The sequence below is a fragment of the Cuculus canorus genome, chromosome 1 (genome assembly GCF_017976375.1).
Source record: "Cuculus canorus isolate bCucCan1 chromosome 1, bCucCan1.pri, whole genome shotgun sequence".
In the NCBI taxonomy this organism is placed as follows: Eukaryota; Metazoa; Chordata; class Aves; order Cuculiformes; family Cuculidae; genus Cuculus; species Cuculus canorus.
This window is the reverse complement of record NC_071401.1, coordinates 81,170,179-81,188,628: the sequence shown is the minus strand read 5'-3', so window position 1 is coordinate 81,188,628 and position 18,450 is coordinate 81,170,179. Positions and strand designations below refer to the sequence as shown.

General features: G+C 37.9%; 1 protein-coding gene across 4 annotated transcripts in view; it reads left to right on the top strand.

The window, feature by feature from the left end:
- The window catches only part of MAP3K15 (mitogen-activated protein kinase kinase kinase 15), an 82,948-nt gene that overhangs the window by 56,059 nt on the left and 8,439 nt on the right, over window positions 1-18,450 (top strand). For all 4 annotated transcript variants that reach the window (XM_054056102.1, XM_054056110.1, XM_054056111.1 and 1 more), the window contains 8 exons: window positions 1,061-1,156; window positions 2,716-2,803; window positions 6,587-6,720; window positions 7,302-7,429; window positions 8,898-9,028; window positions 9,319-9,424; window positions 12,629-12,786; window positions 16,394-16,577. In XM_054056102.1, the coding sequence (XP_053912077.1) occupies window positions 1,061-1,156; window positions 2,716-2,803; window positions 6,587-6,720; window positions 7,302-7,429; window positions 8,898-9,028; window positions 9,319-9,424; window positions 12,629-12,786; window positions 16,394-16,577 (1,025 nt within the window). The remainder of the gene's footprint in view (window positions 1-1,060; window positions 1,157-2,715; window positions 2,804-6,586; window positions 6,721-7,301; window positions 7,430-8,897; window positions 9,029-9,318; window positions 9,425-12,628; window positions 12,787-16,393; window positions 16,578-18,450) is intronic.

The window sequence follows — 18,450 nt, the reverse complement described above, 5'->3', positions numbered from 1 at the left end:
CCAGTGCTGTTTAATATCTTCATCAATTACATAGACAGTGGGATTGAGCGCACTCTCAGCAAGTCTTCATATAACACCAAGCTGAGTGGTATGGTTGACACACGTAACAGATAGGATGACATCCAAAGGGCCCTGGACAAGCTTGAGAAGTGGGCCCATGTGAACCTCATGAGGTTCAACAAGGCCAAGTGTAAGGTCCTGCATCTGGGTCAGGGCAACCCTCAGTATCAATACAGGCTAGGGGATAAAGAGATTGAGAGCATCTCTGCTGAGAAGATCTTAGGGGTACTGGTAGATGAAAAGCTAGATGTGAACTGGCAATGTGCGCTTACAGCCCAGAAGGCCAACCATATCCTGGGCTGCATTAAAAGAAGTGTGGCCAGCAGGTCGAGGGGGGTGCTCCCCTGCTTAACTCTGCTGAGACACTACCTGGAGTGCTGTGTCCGGCTCCAGAGCCCTCAGCACAGGAAAGACATGGACTGGTTGAAGAGGGTCCGGAGGAGGGCCACGACAGTGATCAGAGGGATGGAACACATCTAATGTGAGGAAAAGCTTAGAGAGTTGGAGTTGTTCTTATAGGGGGGGCTTATAAAAATAATGGGGACAAAATTTTTAGCAGGGCCTGTTGTGATAGGACAAGGGGTAACGGTTTTAAAGTAAAAGGGGGTAGATTCAGGCTAGATATAATGAAGAAATTTTCTACAGTGAGGGTGCTAAAGTACTGGGAGCGGTTGCCCGGAGTAGTGGTAGAAGCCCCATTCCTGGAAACATTCAAGATAAAGTTAGATGAAGCTCTGAGCAACCTGATCGAGTTGAAGATGTCCCTGCTCACTGCAGGGAGGTTGGACTAGTTGACCTTTAAAGATCCCTTCCAACCCACACCATTCTATGATTCTGTGATAATATATATATATATAATTGTATGCTGCCTCTCTGCAGTAATTAACTGTGGAAAAGATGTTTGCTAAGTGTTCGTAATTAAAAAAAAGTAACTCCTCCTTGCTCTGTTTCTTCTGATAGTTGTATTCAAAATAATCTTTTCTTAATGTGAATTTTACAGCATTTCCAAGTTTGATGAAAGATGTTGTTTTCTTTATGTCCATGACAACTCTGATGATTTTCAAATCTACTTTTCTACAGAAAACCAATGCAGTAGGTGAGTTCAGTTTGTGTGGGTATTGCATGTGAGATCTATGTCCTGAGTATAATTGATTTAGTAGAGATTGAAAGCTGACATTTTTGTTTGAGAAATTATTTATTCTTTCACTTCTTTTTTCTTGATGAAGAAGCAACGAGCTAAACTCAATGATAATTAAAGTGATGAGAGCAATGCCCTGTTACACTTGTTGACTAGTTCTGATCAGTTTGTGTTCAAGTCACTAGGTCTGAGAAAAGGCTTAAGTAGCTTATTCTAATTTAAAACCATTATCTTCTTTTTTTTGTGTGTCTTGGCACTGCCATGTAAGGTACTATATTGGCTTTCATTCCCTTATGTGCTTGTTCAGTTTTACTTAAGTAAGAGCAACTAGATATAATAGAAATTTCTGGCTTATATTGTGTCACAGATATCTGTTATCATCTGTACCTATATTCAAATATTTCCTGATGATGTCTTGTCTCTAAACAGTAAGCATATTAACTGAATTTCAGGCCTAAATTTTTACAGACCAAATTATTCCTGGGATCTGGTATTTGGTATATAAACCTTCTGAATTAAGTAGAAGTGATTCGTTAATACACTAAATATTTGGGGTTGGGTAGTATATTTATTTTTCTTGCGATAATTATTATTTATGTATTACATAGAAAAAAGTAAAAAAAAATTAGCTGTGCAGAGTGCAGTGTTTAAAAGATAGGAAACGCCAAAATTAATGTTGCCTCTCAGTTTGTGTTATGAAACGTAGTCACATTTTTTTATGCCTTATTCAGTGTACAACAGGTGTCCAATCCAGAGATGTGTCCCTGTTAGTCAGTGAAAGAGAGGTGAATGTTTTATAGTAGATTTTAGTAGTTGTTAGCCATTTGCTGTGGAATTTGGGAAAAAAGTGATTGGCTCAGGCAGGGGACTACAGGAAAAGATGGTCTTGTACTTAAGGATCTCCATCCCAGAGAGCTAGATAAAATTAGTCAACGTTCTGTTCTTCTTTTATATGCTTGAATTTCAGGATGCCCAACTAGAAACCACAAAATCTGTTTTTCTGAAATACTGAGTAATCACACTTGCAACCAAAGTCCATAGAGACATTTAAATTCTCATCACTGCACAGAAGGAGAACCACCCAATAAGATGTTGCAAATTTAGCACTACAGAATTGAACCATTGAAAAGCAATACCTAATTTTTTAATATCTCTACTTTTTCTCTAATTACATTTGTAACTATGAGGCCATACTAAGCACTTTCCATTAAAATGTGCAGCAAAAATATTTTAGTTTGATCAACCAAGATTTCATTATGCAATTACAGTAAAAAGCAAGTATTGGATTCTGCTACAGTGAATAAAATAATTTTATAAATAATTAGGCTTTTCAGTTTGTGTTTGTTCTTCCGTATTCATAGTAGAATAAATATGGAAACATAAATAATGAAAGAAACATATGAACATGCTACTCAGTTTATTAGCTTGAAAGCAAAGACTACTTTGCAAAGAAGCTATTTCATCTCCTTCCAAATGGATGTTTTAATTTGATCTTGTGCTATTTGTTGCTTTTTTAGGTTCTGTGGATTGGTGAAAGAAATTTTGTCTGATGCAGTTGGCAGTACTTTGGAACTAGAAGGAGAAATTGATGGAGACACATTGGAGGTGTGTCAAGGGTAACAGATCCCAGAACTTGTTCTCAGTCTTCTGTGCACTTTCGTATCATATGCTAGAAGGATAGTAAATAACATTTAAACTCCTTAATTGTATATGAAATTTCCACTCTTACAAAACTATTTCTACACAAGAGTTGTATTTATTTGAAAGAACACATTTTTAATGAAGTGAGCTTGTTACTACTGTAAACTGCATAAATCCCTAATGAAGGGTGGTACTGAACTTGTATTTATGTTGCAAACCATCTGTAGGTGAGAATCATCTGATATCATCTGGCTTAAATGGATAACAAAGATAAGATATTAAATAAATTCTAGGAAAAAGCCATTTAGCAAATGGACTTCTGCTTTTCTAGCTGGTGTCTGATGCTATTACTACTCTAGGTAATTTCATTTGACAGGCTTTTTCTGTCACAGAGATTTGCAGGTAATTAGGATCAGATTAATCCACTGTGCTTTTGACTTTTCACTGAAACATCTGTGTTAGGAACCTAGTAGCTGTAGGCTTTCTTTGTGATCAGTACAGAGGGGGAAAACACCCCAGACTTGGAAAGAGTTCACATTTTATGTGGGCTCAGATTAGTCATGTGAAGTCATGTCTTTATAATAAACGGACATGCTGCCTCATAGCAAATGTCCAGATTTATAGCACTAAGTACATATCTTGTGCTTCTGATTGTTTGTTTTGAATTCTGAGAAGCCACCGTAAAAAGTAGGTTGTAACTTATATTTGTGATCAAGCAAATTCAGACAGTCAGATTAATGATTGTAAAAACCCTAATGTGGTTTGTTTGAGCTGGGTATCTTTCTGACCGTGTCTTATTCCAGCAATTCTCTTATACTTACAACTCTGAGCAACTCTTTATGATAATGAATCTTTTGTAGTACCTGAGACTTCAGAAGAGGATTAGGAGAGTAGATGACCCTCTACTGTACTGTTGGATGTAATTGCATATGGTAGAGAATATGAGTTCTTGCACTGATGTTTGTGCATAGTAGCTCCAGAATTTTTCTCTTCAAGTGAAAAGGACAAGATGTGCACGTATATTAAGCCCAGCTTAATACATACATCTGTGATCTTGGGCTAGAATCAAGGCTCTGCCTTGGCAAAGACAGGGTATTATCGATAGGTGTGAATTTTACATTGCATATGTATGTACTTAGCTAATAGCAGGACAATCTCCAAGCAACATAGTCTATTCGACTGTAAAATAGTCTCTCAAAGGACGTGAGCTCACTGTGGCTTGAGTCTTTTAAAAACTGAACTGGAAGAATCACTTGAGAATGCACAGCAAGAAACAATTCTGCACGAATCAGTGACATAGGGAGAGAAATGACTATAGAAAATAATTTTAAATCTTTATGCTGTATCATTTTACATATCTTGAAGTCTTCACAATTATCACCTTGTATTTACTGTCTTAAATCAGGACATTAAAACAGAAGTCAAGATACAGAAGGGTGAGATAAATTTCTTCAGCTTATGAGTGGGGAAAGACACCCAATGTCTTTCTGCAGCATGAAATCTTACATTTCAGAAGAGACAACAGGGAAAATGCCATTTTTTATGGTCTTGATGGGCTTGACAAGCACAGAGAAAGCAGAAGTTCTTACTGATACTAAAAGAGCTGTTTATTTTTAAAGAAGAGGAAGAAATAACCTTGAGTACGGTTTGGAGGAAGAAAATATGATTTCTGTCAGAATTCTTATGAGGATGTTGGCTCAAGGAGTTGTGCGTTTTGGATTGCAGTAGTATTTGAAAACAACTACAGTTTAGTTCTACAGCTGACTAGGATTTGGAAGGAGAGAGAGTTTGGCAGTCCTTTCTATCTTAGGGTATTTTCTTCTGGATATTGACATTGAAGAAGTTCCTGTTACTTTAAGAGTATCTGCTGTACCCCAAATTGGATATCCTAGAGATTAGGCTCTGCCCTACCAGGTTCATACAGAAGGGCAGCTATGAACACTTGTTTACTCATAGAATGGTTGAATCCACATCCAGCAGATTGCATAATCAGACTTCTGGCAAGCAGCAGTGATTTATTAAATCTTTGTAGCTGTTGGGACAAGAGGAGAGAAGTGTAAAATGGCATCAAGTATATACAAGTCTATTAAGCTGTACACTAACTAGCATTGAACTATAAATCCAGATGATTTTCATGTATCAAAGGACTCAGACTAGAGAAAACAAGTTTCTCTGCAGTAATTATAGAGTTGGCATAGGACCAGTCTGTTGCAGACAGGGTTGCTGTCAATCTTGAGTTCTGCAATGTGACTGCTGTCTTTTTTCTGCACAGTTTTCTGTCATATGATAGCTGTGAAAGCTGGATATGCTCTTATCAAAGAACCTGACAAGTTTTACATATGGCGTTTTGGGTCAGTTATGCCTATCGTATAATGAGATTATGTTATGAACCGTGAAGTGCTGAAACACGGAAAATGAAGCTATATTATAAAGCTGTGCTAACTCAAGTTTAGTTCCACTGAGCAGGATATGCTGTTAGGATAAACGACAGATGGTTTTTCTTTAGCACCTTCCATACAACAGCATGAAACTTGCTGTCTTTGCTGCGGTGAAGAGTGGGGAATTCAGTGACACGTGGACACTGCAATGTCAGAGCTGCAATAGGAACTGGGAAGGCACTTCGAAGAAATAGACCTCCAGGCTGCATTCTGTATGAGAGTCTTACTGGATGAAGCAGAAGAAGTGGTAATTGACAGAAATGTCAATAGTTATGGACCTTGTAAAAAGTTTTTCCTTTAAACAGAATCTGTATGAAACCACAGTGAATACCCTGCAGATCTCCCATATGGGACATCCTCTTAGATTTGGGAAGATGCAAGGGGAGGTCTGTGTTCTCCTGGTAATATCTGAGGCTATGAAACTGTACAATTCCTTTCTTAACTCTTTGCAAAAAGTGCTTTTTTAGTTCCCTGATTTGAATCAGGGGTGTGCTGCTTAACCTAACATCCATAAGAAATCTGGTTTTATTTGGTGTCTGGGATGTACTTTCATTAAGCATCATTTGTCAATAAGGGTTTCAACTCACCTTTATAGTAGGAGAGCGCTGTGATAAGATCATTATAAGGGACAAGACCTTGGCATGATGTGGATTAGTGTAGTCAATGAACTAGCAGTGACTTATTCAGCTGACAACATGACCCAGCATATTTCAGCAGCAGTGGAAACAACCATTTCATATATTTAATTGTCCTTGGAGAAGGTTAACATTTTTTATTATTTTTTTTTTTGCCTTTTGGAAAAGCTCATAATGAGGGGAATATATCAGAAATTAATTTTGTCATGGCTAGGCTCAAATGAGAGTTTAGGGTCTTAAAACAGTGTCTTCGTGCTGTAATGAGACTGTCACTTTTACCTATTTATTAAACCATTGGTTTCAAAATTATAGGTTATGTTCCATACTCTTATTTATGTATTCTGAGGGCTCTGATGGCAATTCTTAGAGATGATACCTGAATGTGTTCTTTTGACAGCAGTGTTTCATTAAATTTGGTTTAATACTGTGTTCCACATTTGGGTGAGTGCATTTCAGAGGTGGTTGGGGAAGATACTTTCGTGAAGCAAGTAATGTGGAAATTTTACAAGTTGTATAATGCACCAGGCTGGTGGGTCACCTGTTGTATCGCAGCTGTACTGCAGTAAATACTTTGTATTGTACCAACAGTATAGTACCTAACTTCTGTTAAAGCTTTCTCTAATCTTAAATGTCAAACAATTTCTATGCTTTTTGTTTATCTTTTCTGCTTGCAGTATGAATATGATTATGATGAGAATGGTGACAGGGTAGTTCTAGGGAAAGGTACTTACGGAGTAGTTTATGCTGGAAGAGACCTTAGCAATCAGGTCCGAATAGCCATCAAAGAAATACCTGAGAGAGACAGCAGGTAAGAGCTAATTTATTGCTATATATACATTGGTAATGAAACTGCAGTGATTTGTTGAAAATTTTTGCTACTCTTAGCATGTGGTTAGTTTTAAAAATCCCAGCATACTAAATATTAATTTTTATTTTGTCCTAATATTTAACAATATCCTTTTAAGAAAAGGAGTTTTTATTTTTTGGACATGATATTAGGTATATCATAAATAATACAGTTTGATAATCCATACATATAACATAAATTCTAAAATAAGATGTATTTAGGGGTTTAAGTTGCAGTTCTACCTCATTTGTGTTGGTTTTGGGAAGTGGGAAAAGCATAAGAGGAGTTTTAGAGGCAAAAGCAGTACTATATAGTGATACAGAAGAAAGGTACGTATAAATTTATTTGAGGGTGTGTTTCTCCTTGAAGATTCTCTTGGGGTTTACCTCTCTACTTTTTCTGAATAGACAGCCAGTCACACTGTGTTTTGGACAAGTTGTTTGCTGACATTTGGATCAGTATCCCTAATCCATTCTGTTTGCAAACTATCATTTAACCTTTTCCTTCATGATGAGATACATGTTGATACTTTTTTTTAACAGATATTCTCAACCACTTCATGAAGAGATAGCACTGCATAAATATTTAAAGCATCGAAACATTGTCCAGTATCTTGGATCTATTTCAGAAGATGGATACATTAAGATTTTTATGGAGCAGGTGCCAGGAGGTTTGTGTCATTCTGATTTATGTCTGTAACTCTCAAAGGAATCAAAACCAGTTGGGACATTAAATGTAGTGAAAGCCAGTAATGTGCACTTAATATGTTCGTGCACTGTATAGGGCTTTTCTGTTGAGGTATTAATTGCAGGCGACATTCTTCTCATATAAAGAATAAATTTGAAGTGCACTGGTCCCAGTACCACCTCCCCTTTCTGTGATAATTATAAGCCTAGAAAAAAAGTAATTAAAATCATTGGTGTTAAATATTCTTGTGTTATAAAATAGTGGAGTTAGAGCTGTACAGTGCATTTAACGTCTGAGCATCTGAGTGGTGACTAGAGCTGTTTCTGCTAAGCAGTAACACTGAATAGAAAATTAAGTATTATTTGTAATTGCTATATACCAAACACTGCTGTTTCCTAGGTAGATTAGTGATAAAAGTTATATGCTTCCCTTGCTCATAATTTCCAGTTTTGCTTCTCTAGCTTTCTCTCCATTTAAAGATATAAACCTCTCTCTGTCCTCTCTAGATTATATTGTGTTTCCATGTCTCCTTTTCTATTCTTCAGTATCAAGGATGTATCAGAATGAGTGTTAAATTCTTATATGAATATAATTTGCAAAATAAAAACAGAAATAAGAAAAGCAGAAGAAAACGTTAATGTTTTCTACGAAGAGTCCAGATACAAACATTCAAAGTGTAATTAAATACATCTGGGGAATTCAACATAGGGAAGTTTTTTAATTTTTAAATTCCCATGACCTTCTCACCTAAAAACTGAGACATGTATGATGCATGTAGGTGTGATGAGTTTATGCCAACACTTCCACTTGTTTTCCTGCACTTGTTTAAATATTGTTGAAATAAACTTGTTTAAATGATTAATATATTTGTGATATTTAAAAACATATTAGATTTATTACAAATAGGGGAGGAGTGGATAACCTGTCTCCTACTCTGAACATCCATTACTTGCATTCTTTCAGGAGCTTTCTTTCCTTTGTGTCTGAATATTTCTGCAAGTTAATCCCATATTTGCAAGAAGAAGACTTTCCTTTTTTCTTCTTTCCTCCCCACCTTGAGTAAATCAGCTTCTCTTTGCCCATGCTTGTAGTTCATGAAGTATAGTGTTTAACATCGTACAGTGTTAGCTTTGGTCTTTGTTTCATTAAAAGCTGAATGGTTGATAGTCACAGTCTCAACAGTTATTAGACTGAAGTGAGAGAGATGCATCCAGCTCTGTCATAAAATTTATTTCTGCCATGGAGGTGAAAGCTGAGCTGGAAGGAAAGAAATAACCAGTCAAGAGCAGCAGTAAATGATTTGTTTTGAGGGATCTAGGAGGGGTTTGGCTTAAATATAGGTACTGCATTTCTCTTGTATTAGGATATTGAGCAAAGGTTTGACACAGGCTTAAATGTCATGTTAATTTCAGTATTTTGCTGTCTTGATACGCTTTCTTCTTAATTTATAGGCAGCCTCTCAGCGCTCCTAAGATCTAAGTGGGGCCCAGTGAAAGAACCTACAATTAAATTTTACACCAAGCAGATTCTGGAAGGCCTTAAGTATCTCCATGAGAACCAGATTGTACACAGAGATATAAAGGTAGATTTTCCTTTAGTGTATCTGGTGTGATTTGCTTTTAATGTTATTTATTTCAGACAGTTTTACTCTAACCTGAAGTAGAATTTTCAATAGGATTTCATGGAAGCTTAAAAGAAAAAGAAAGAATAAAACAGCCCCTTCTTCCTGGTGCTCCAGGAAAATTCCTTTGTAGAAAGATATATTACAAAGTTAACCACAAACTTGAATGAGTACTGAGATTGGGATTTGGAATCTGTACTCATCTGTCTTCCCTCCCTGGCCCTTCATGCTCTCTCTTATCCAAACCACAGGGGGATAATGTTTTGGTCAACACTTATAGTGGTGTGGTAAAGATATCTGACTTTGGTGCTTCCAAACGGCTGGCAGGAATCAATCCATGCACTGAAACATTCACAGGTAAGACTAATTTAGCAGAGTTTATAAGAGTTTCGATGATAAATTTAGAGTTAGAGCCAAAAGGCTCTTTGAATTTCTGATGAAAACATGATTAGGTCTCTGATTTCAGGGAACAATGAATGGCAGTGTGATCACCATAAACAGAGGTTAGCTATCTTTTTTTTAATGAAATTTTCTTCCATTTTACTTTTTTTTTTTTTAAACTTCTTAAGGGTGATGGAGTATTTTCTTCTATGTTTTTCATTAAGTGGCAACTAATCTGTTGCAATTACATCACTTGAATGCAAAGACTTTTTCATTTAATAATCTCGATATTAATAATTTGGATTTCTTGGAATTTGTCTAAAAGTGCAGAAAACCAAACACAAACTTATAAATACTTTCAGTTTTTAGGCTTTAATTATAAAACCCAATCAATTGGCTAACTTGGTATGATCAGCAGTAAAAAAATAGTTTGCATGACAATGCTAGGCTTGGATGTTACGGAAAAGCTTTCATATACAAGAAGGTAGTAAAAGCTCACAGTATTCAGGGGAAACAAAATTTGCTGAATAGTAGCGGAAACTCCATGTTGAAAAATTAATATAAGTTCATATAATTAGCCATTTCTTTTCTGAGTAGATATAGGTAATATGATGTTTTCACTTGTCATATGGCCGTATGCATAGTCTGTTATCACAAATCACAAACCTCATACTGGCCTGCAGTTTAAGTAAATGTTACACAGACACATCAGTCATGTGTGGAAGCCAGAAAGACAATGGTCTCTGTTTAAGTGATCATCAAGGCTTCTCATTACCTTTCTGGTGATGAGCTTTCTGACAAAGGAAGCCATGAACATAAAATTATTAATGTTCTGAAATAACTTACATTTCTAGGCTATTTTTACTCATTGTTAGCAAAGCCTGTGAATTGGAAACTGGACCTATACTACATCATGATTTGACACAGCATTTGATGTCTGTGTCATTATCTCACAGGTTCAACATCTCATCCGGTACAGGCATTTGAAACAAATCTCTTTGCTGCAAAGCTCTGAAGATTTTTGTTAGAAACGAATTGAGTTAAGTTAAGATTCCCTTAAGGAGAAGAAAAAGAAAATATCATTTGCCCACTTTGGAATGATAAATGCAGCATTTGATTCTTTTTTTTAAAATGAAGAGCTACTAGAAGCAATCTCTTCAGTTTATAGATGCTAAGAGATAGGTATATAAATGACTGTGCTTGAACAGAGCTGTTTAGATGCTGGAGTCTGAAGCTTTCCTTTAAGGAGCAGCACTGTTTTTCCCAAACAAGTTACTTGACAATTTTTTCATTAATCACCTTGCTTATGCAACTGGATGAATAATTCTCAGATGTGTACAGGTCTCTTACGTTATCTGGAAAGAAGTATTTTGTTAGACTGATTCAATGTAGTTACATTCTGTGGAAAAGACATGCACTACCAAGTGTGCTTCTCATTTCTACAGAATATTGTGGAACTTTTAAGTATATAAAGCAATTCAGTAAGGTGAAAGATGAAATTATGGAATAAGACTGTTCTGCAGCTCTTAAAAGTGGTAGTCCAAAATGTAATTTTGGCCCAGAAAGTCACTATTATGGTGATTTGCTCTTATGGCTGGAACAGATAGTAGAGGAAAAATCTGTCTTTGTCTGTGTTCTACATACTCATTAATGGATTTTTAGCAACTGTTTGTTATTAGAGATGATATATGGAGAGATAGTATCTGAAAAAAATCATAGTCTAATAAAAGGAGGTAAATCTTCCCTCATGCCCTTCTTTGTTCTCTTCCGTGTTTGCTGCCCCTTTTGTGTCTCAGAGATGTGATTTGCCATGAGAATAAATATTTCACTTAAATTCTCATTTTGGATTTAAAATATAGTAAGCAGGTAGTAGCCCAAAGGGTCTTAAAAACCTTTCTTACAATTTGTTTTGTGCCTTAACTCAGTACATAAACTCTGCAGATTTTAGACATTGTGTAATACAACCATATGACTGAAGAATCAGGCTTCAAGTGTTCTAAATGTCATATCCCTCCATTCAAGACACACAGCCTGAGGGCAAACCTGTAGCTTGAACTTTTGGTCTACAGCAGTCATATTAAATGAACATAGTGATCTCCAACGTCTTTTATTTTCACCAGATGTCCTTTACTTAATAGTTCACAGCTTTACCATAATGTAATTTTATTGCATTCATTCAAAACGAAAAATAATTTAATTTAAAGACATTGTAACAGAGCTAGTTGGAATTCATGTGGAGAAAGGACTGTTTGAAACACTCAGAACATCCATAGGTTTCTGTTGCTGGTGTGAACTGTTTTCCTGTAAAGGCCCTTGTTAGCTGTGTTAATATATAGTTGACTATCAACGATTCCAAATTGACCATCGTTTATTTCATTTTTACTTTTCTTTCTGTCTATCAGCACTTTAACTGGTATTACAGTAAGGTTGTCTGTGGGCAAACTTTAGAGACATTCAAGTTCACCTGTTAACAGTCAACTACAAAATTAGGCAGGGTCTTATTTTGCCAACATGTATAGCTTTACAAGTTTCAACAGATTTATTTCTTTAATTTTTTTTTCCTGTGAACTTTGGATGTCAGAAATCCCAAGCAAATCCAGAAGACTTTCTTGAATTGCAGTTTATGATGAGTTTCCTTGATTTTTTCTTCGTCATGGAATTGATTTAATTTGATTACACTCTTGACTGGTTTTATGTAAAACATAAGATTTTAAAAAATATTTATCTATAATAGTTATATTTACAAAAATAGCTTTTCAAGCTAACTTTTTGAAATTCCCTGTCATTTATGTTTTGATTATAGGGGTAAACGTATGAAAAATAGTCACATAAAGACTCTGTCACTTTGCAGTTTTTCGTCGCCTTCTACATGTGTAATCTTTACAATTCAGTCTGCAAAAATTGCATGATAGAGCTTTACGTTCTGAGAAGGCATTTGGATTATGTGGTTAATAGCCTTTCAGCAGTTTGAAGTCTCGTAACTAGAAAAAGGGAAAAAAGAGTTTATAGAAAAATGTTAAAATATCAGTTTCTGTCTAGTTTTCAGTGCTGATATTGGAAATCAAGTGGTTTGGCTATGCAGGTTGCAATTGACAATTTTTGGGCTGCTTAGTGGTGTGATAATTATCTTTCACAAGAATGAAGGCTATAACACTTGACTATTCATTTCGTCCTGACTAGGAACCTTGCAGTACATGGCTCCAGAAATCATTGATAAAGGACCACGAGGATATGGTGCACCAGCTGACATCTGGTCACTAGGTTGTACCATTATTGAAATGGCAACAGGCAAACCTCCATTTCATGAACTAGGGGAGCCTCAAGCAGCAATGTTTAAAGTAAGTACAGCTTTTGTTTTGCTATAAAGTTTATGAATTTTCAAATACTTCTTTTTTTTAATTCAGTTGGTAGTAACCTTTTGTTGTGTCAGTTGTTTTGGAGAAAGCTACAGTCTGCCCTTTGTCCTTTAGGGTGTAATAATCTGTTTTTATACTAGAAATAGGTCATGACTGAGAGCAACAACCTGAAAAAGGGCTAAAGACTTATGAAAACTAATATTCTCTATACTGTTCTGTCATCTCCTGCTCTTGGTTTATGTTTTTCTTCTTGGCAAACAGTCTTTCCAATTATGACAACCAAGCTATTTCTGCTTCTTTAAGCCTTTTTTTATAAGCCTCCTTCCCAGAGGATATATTTGCCTTGCCTTTCAAAGGCTTAGTCCCTGCAACTTTATGGAAGCAATGGTAGAAGAAGGCAGGGTCCTAACTTCCCAGGATTTCTGGTGTGTACTGGAGGAGTACAAGATCTCTGTATTTTACATCCTAAGTCCTTTGGATCAAAGCTACTCCCTTGATAAACTGTTGCCTCTAATACTTTATTTCTCTTAGTGTATTTGTTTTCAAACGCATAAATTAACAGTTGGGAAGAGAATGATTCTGATAGTTCTGATAAATGTATTTGGGGAAAAAAGTACTTGTTCTACTTCTAAAATCAACACTAGAGTAAGAGGTATGATATGATAACGTGTCAGATGTGCAGACTGAAAACTTTTGGTTCTTCCAGTGACTTGCAAAACACCTTGTGCTTCAGGGAAATACCATATCCGTAACCCAGCAAACTACTTCAAATTATCAATGTTGTTAAATTTTTTGTGTATGTTGTTGAAAGTCACTGTGTGGGCATTCGAATAATTATTATGGAACATAATATGTAGCAAAATCAGAACTTTATCAATAAATATAGTAAGCTGTGCTGCAGTTCATCATGGCATGGAACATCATGTGTCATGCTAGGTCTGTGAGTTGTCCCATGCACCACAGCTAAAAGGCAAGGAAAGGAATGGTTATGGGTTTTGATGTAGTTGTTTCAGCAGTATAGTATGCCGCTTTGGTGCTGTTGATTTGTGACACTACTGCAAAAGAAACTGCCTGGGCGAACATGGTTTGGTTCACTAAAGCTTTCCTGAGGGAGCCGTAGAAAGAGACATTTTTCCACATCGCTGTAAATGTCAAATGTGGTTCTGTTGGCAGATGCCTTTTCATCTTGTGTATCTGGCATGTAGTTGAACTGTTCAGTGAGCTACATGTCTTATTTTTCAACACAGTTTATTGAACTGTCAGGGAGTGCCTGGTTCAGTTCTGGATGCTCGATGAGCTCTGCACAGGCTCACACAGGGTGAGCTCTGGCAGGATTATGCACGTCCTTGTTGCCTGCCCATATGCTTCTCCAGGCCACAGAGCTGTATTCTGAAGTCTCCGAATTGGCATTTTTAAAAATAGTTTTCTTGCTCTTGTTTCATCAAGGATGTGGCAGGGGTTTTAGCATTGTTGTTGCAGACTGTGTTAACGTGCTACAGTCAAGCATTTGGTTTTTGGTTTCTGTTTCTTGGCACTGCTGGCACCTGCTTGGAACTACTTCTTTGTGGGCACCATAAATTGCAAACTGTGGCTTCTTTTTGCTGTGTAATAAATATAAGCTGACTGGAAGCTAGGTTTGAAGCCAGGAATGAAGCAGGCAATTAGGCAGGCATGTGAAACAGGCCTGGAAAACTTGATATATTGAACTTCTGAGGTTCCCCACCTCCACGTTTCATGCTGTCATGCATAGGGCAAGTGAGGAGAGTGGAGGTCTGAGTCTGACTGTGCAGTCAGTATAGAGATTGCAAATGACCAAAGAGATGAACGAAGTAGAATAAAGGACACTAGAGGAAACAGAACTGGAAATTCCTTGCTGAATGTAATTATCTAGTATTTCACCTCCGAGCACATGCATGTGCAGGAAAAGAGTGCAAACAAATGACATTGAACGGACATAAAGTAAACTAATGTTTCTTTGTGACGAAACTTATTCTCCTTGAACCACAGAGCTAAAAGTAAGATCATAGGCATACATTCACATTTCCTGGTCCTGGTTTGGACTCTTCTGGGTTTGTCTTAGTGCGTAAGGTGATAACCTGGCAACAGAGTGCTATCAGCTTGTGACACTGCCCCAGCTGAAGCTGGCCGTGTGAGCCTGTCGCCAGAGCACACAGGGAGGAGTAGGCCAACCAAAGGGATGGGCACGTCAACAGCAGCTGTCAGAGCACAGCGAGCAGGTGGCTGTCTTCTCACTGCTCCAAAGCAAAAATCTTGCCGGGCTGACATTTTGAAGTGGTGAAACTGCATATCCCATTTATAAAGCATGGTCTAATGTATGCATGGGAATTTACAAAACAGATTACAGATGTTCCATCAAACAAGGTAAATGTATAGATGTTGTATCCTGTCAGCAGGACACGTTATTCATTTACTTACTTATTCAATTTCTCTATTAAAAACATCAGTTTAATTGCAGAGGTTAGCATGTTACATGCAGGCAATACTAAGTTTGAATGTGCTTCGAGCCATGGTTTGGAAGGGCTTAATGCATTATTAGCATTTTATATTCTTTGTCATTTGAACAGAAACAGAAGCGGTCAGCATATTTTGCTTCACCTTACATTGAAGCTGAAATACTATTGTGACTAATCATGCCACAGTGTGTTAATACAGCTTTATAATGAGATTATTTAAACAACTTTTCATTTCAGCAAGCAGCTGGCACTTGTTTAACCACTGGCCTACTATCTCCCTTGTGGTCACTATCTTTCTGCTTGTTCTCTAGAGCCTGGTTTATGTAAAATGCTGAGACTACAACCTATAATCTTGCCAGATATGTACCATATGCATGTTGCATAACTCTTGCTTCAAAACATTTATGCCAGACTGTTCCTAGAGAATAAGAAGGCAGTGAAGGAGCTGGAAAAGTCACTAGGGAGCAAACTATAGAAGCACATTTTTCATTACTTAAAGAAAGAGTGGGGGTCTTGTTAGATCTTTGGACTTCATGTGATTTTCAGTTAGATAACCGTGAAAGGCTAGGCCTGAGTGCCAGGAGTGGTGACAAGGTCTGGCAAGGTCATTGTGAGCATTTGTACAAGGAGAATTGTCAGCAGCAGGAGCAGAACAGGTGCAGGCCCCAGTCAGTCAGTGCTAGAGGAGGAAGTTATTCCTGTTCTTGGGTGCAAATGTGCTGGAGGAGTCAGCGATTGAGAGAGACAGTACTGGCCAGGGGTGATGGAAAGCATATGCAATAGCTGAAGGGATTTGTGGCTGGTTGGAGAAGCTGCATTTGAAGCACTTGTGGATAAGTGTGGATAATGTCCAGCTCCCGAGATTGCCTGAAGATAGATGGTTGGATACACCAATGCCTTGACATTTGTGTAATACCATGTGTATATCCGCGCTATGTTTGCAATGAAGTAAAACAGGATTAGAACCTTGTTGTCACTTCACCGCTTTGTGTGGGTACCTGGATCACTCCTTTTCCATGAGAGTCAGTGAGAATGGGGAAGATCTTAGTATAAGAAAACTTTGGCTGGTGATCTCCTTGCAGTAAAAATTATTTGCATTTGTGTTTTATTTGCAGGTTGGGATGTTTAAGATTCATCCTGAAATACCAGAATCACTGTCTGCTGAAACAAGGGCCTTTATTTTGCTCTGTTTTGAACCTGATCCTACTAAACGTGTTACAGCAGCTGATTTGCTCAGAGAGTCCTTCCTAAAACAAGTAAACAAGGGCAAGAAAAACAGAATTGCATTCAAGCCTACAGGTAACAGATTATTAACCAAATCCAAGTCAACATAATTAGTAAGTGTTATATAAAAGATTGGAATCATTAAGCACTCTCTTCTACAAAGGACATTTCTTATGCCAGGAAGGCAGCGGGAACCCAACTGTTGAAAGTGACTGTGGTTTGTAATTAGACATATTTAAATTCAACAATTCTCACAAAATATGGTGCCTTGCTTATTTTGTGTTTTGCTTGCTGAAACCTCCCAAACCCATTTTTCCTCTCCCCAGAAATAAATGCCTCAGTAATAGTAAGTTAAAATTAGAAAAATAACATTTGGTGAAGATTCTCCAAAGCAGTTCTACATTTTAGATTCACAATTATGTACACTTCTGAAATCTGAGGTTTATAGAGTAGGCAGCTGGCACCTGAAAATGTGTCTGTTAAGTGTTCAGGTCTAAATGGTTCAGCATTTTTCAAACTTGTTATGTAACTTGATGAAATGGCACGTAAGTGCTGATGTAGCTGTGCAGTGGGTTGTTTTATCTGTCTGCTGTGTTCCCCCCCCCCCAAATATATCAGCCCATTCTCGGTGATAAGATAATAAACCTTAATATAAACCTGCCACATAAGTCATCAGTGTTTGAAGGAACTGTCAATTAAAAAACGGGCAAAGCCTGCTTCTTTCCCCTGCCTGCACACACACGTGCATACGCTCCCAATGCAAATTGAATTGTTTTCCTTTTAAGCTTCCCCCTACCCCCCCTCAGCAAGGAACATTGGAAGTAATGGAGTTGTAAGGGAAAGAATTTTCCCTTAGCAAAGAATTTATAACATCTAGCTGATCTGGTTCCAGCAAGGAAATGGGCATCATCTTTGACCTCATGGGCATTGAGAATTGCAGTCCTTGCAGTGACACTGGGGTAACAAGACAGCTTGCACTGCTCAGCCGAGGTATTGTCAGTCTGTAGCATTCTGCCCCACTGCAGTACTGTTCCCCTGTGCCCTTCTCAGCCCTTGCTTGAGGACCTTTTCCTGGAAAAATCACGTGGCATCAGAAAGTATGGAGCTTGCCTTGCTAGCTGCCCTGGGAGCAACAGGCTCTTTGTGAAATACCAGGGGAGATGCAGCTGTCTCCTGCACCCCCTGGCTCCTCCTGCCTTCCTCCTTTCCTCTCCTGCTCACTGATGAGGTTATGGAACCTCAGATGGGTTGAGGATCTGCAGGGTTATGCACCGAGCTGCAACAAGAAGCAAACTCAGTGCTGGCCATGGGCAGGAACAGAGCAGGCAAGTGCTATGAAAGCTGTTTATTGAGTGAGAGGAGGGAAAGGCAAAGTGGCTGCAGCCAAGTGTGTGTTTTGCTGTGCTGGAGCAGGGGAAGGTTGTGCTGGCTGCTGCAGCCATCTCCAAGGGGAGTTTGGGGACGTAAGGCAGGTCCTGGCCCAGCAGTTGCCACAATCTCAGCTAGAGCAGTGTACTCTGTCTCCTCCCTCTACCATCTCACTCACTGCCAATTTCCAGCTTTGTCTCTATTTTTCCATCCTGTCTCTATTACTTTTCTCTTTCCAATAATAAAAGCAGCCCAGAGCATATCTCAGCCCTTACTCTTGGGACAGCAACTTTCAATTTTCTGTACTGCTGAGATGCCTTGAACTGGTTCTCACACGGTGACATATATTGTTTCATTTCTTTGACTGTTCAGCTTCAGCCATCTGAACACCAGTCATGTACCATGGAGTAAGTCAGAGCTCTCTGAGCAACTTTTAACTTCTCAGTCTCTCCCTCACCCTCCTCCACACGATTTGAAGTGACAAGCATCAAAATCTTTTGTAGTACTTTAGCTTCATAGATATGTGCACATAAGTGTTTTGACAGAACTTCCTTGCCTTCCCTATCGCACAGTTGCAAAC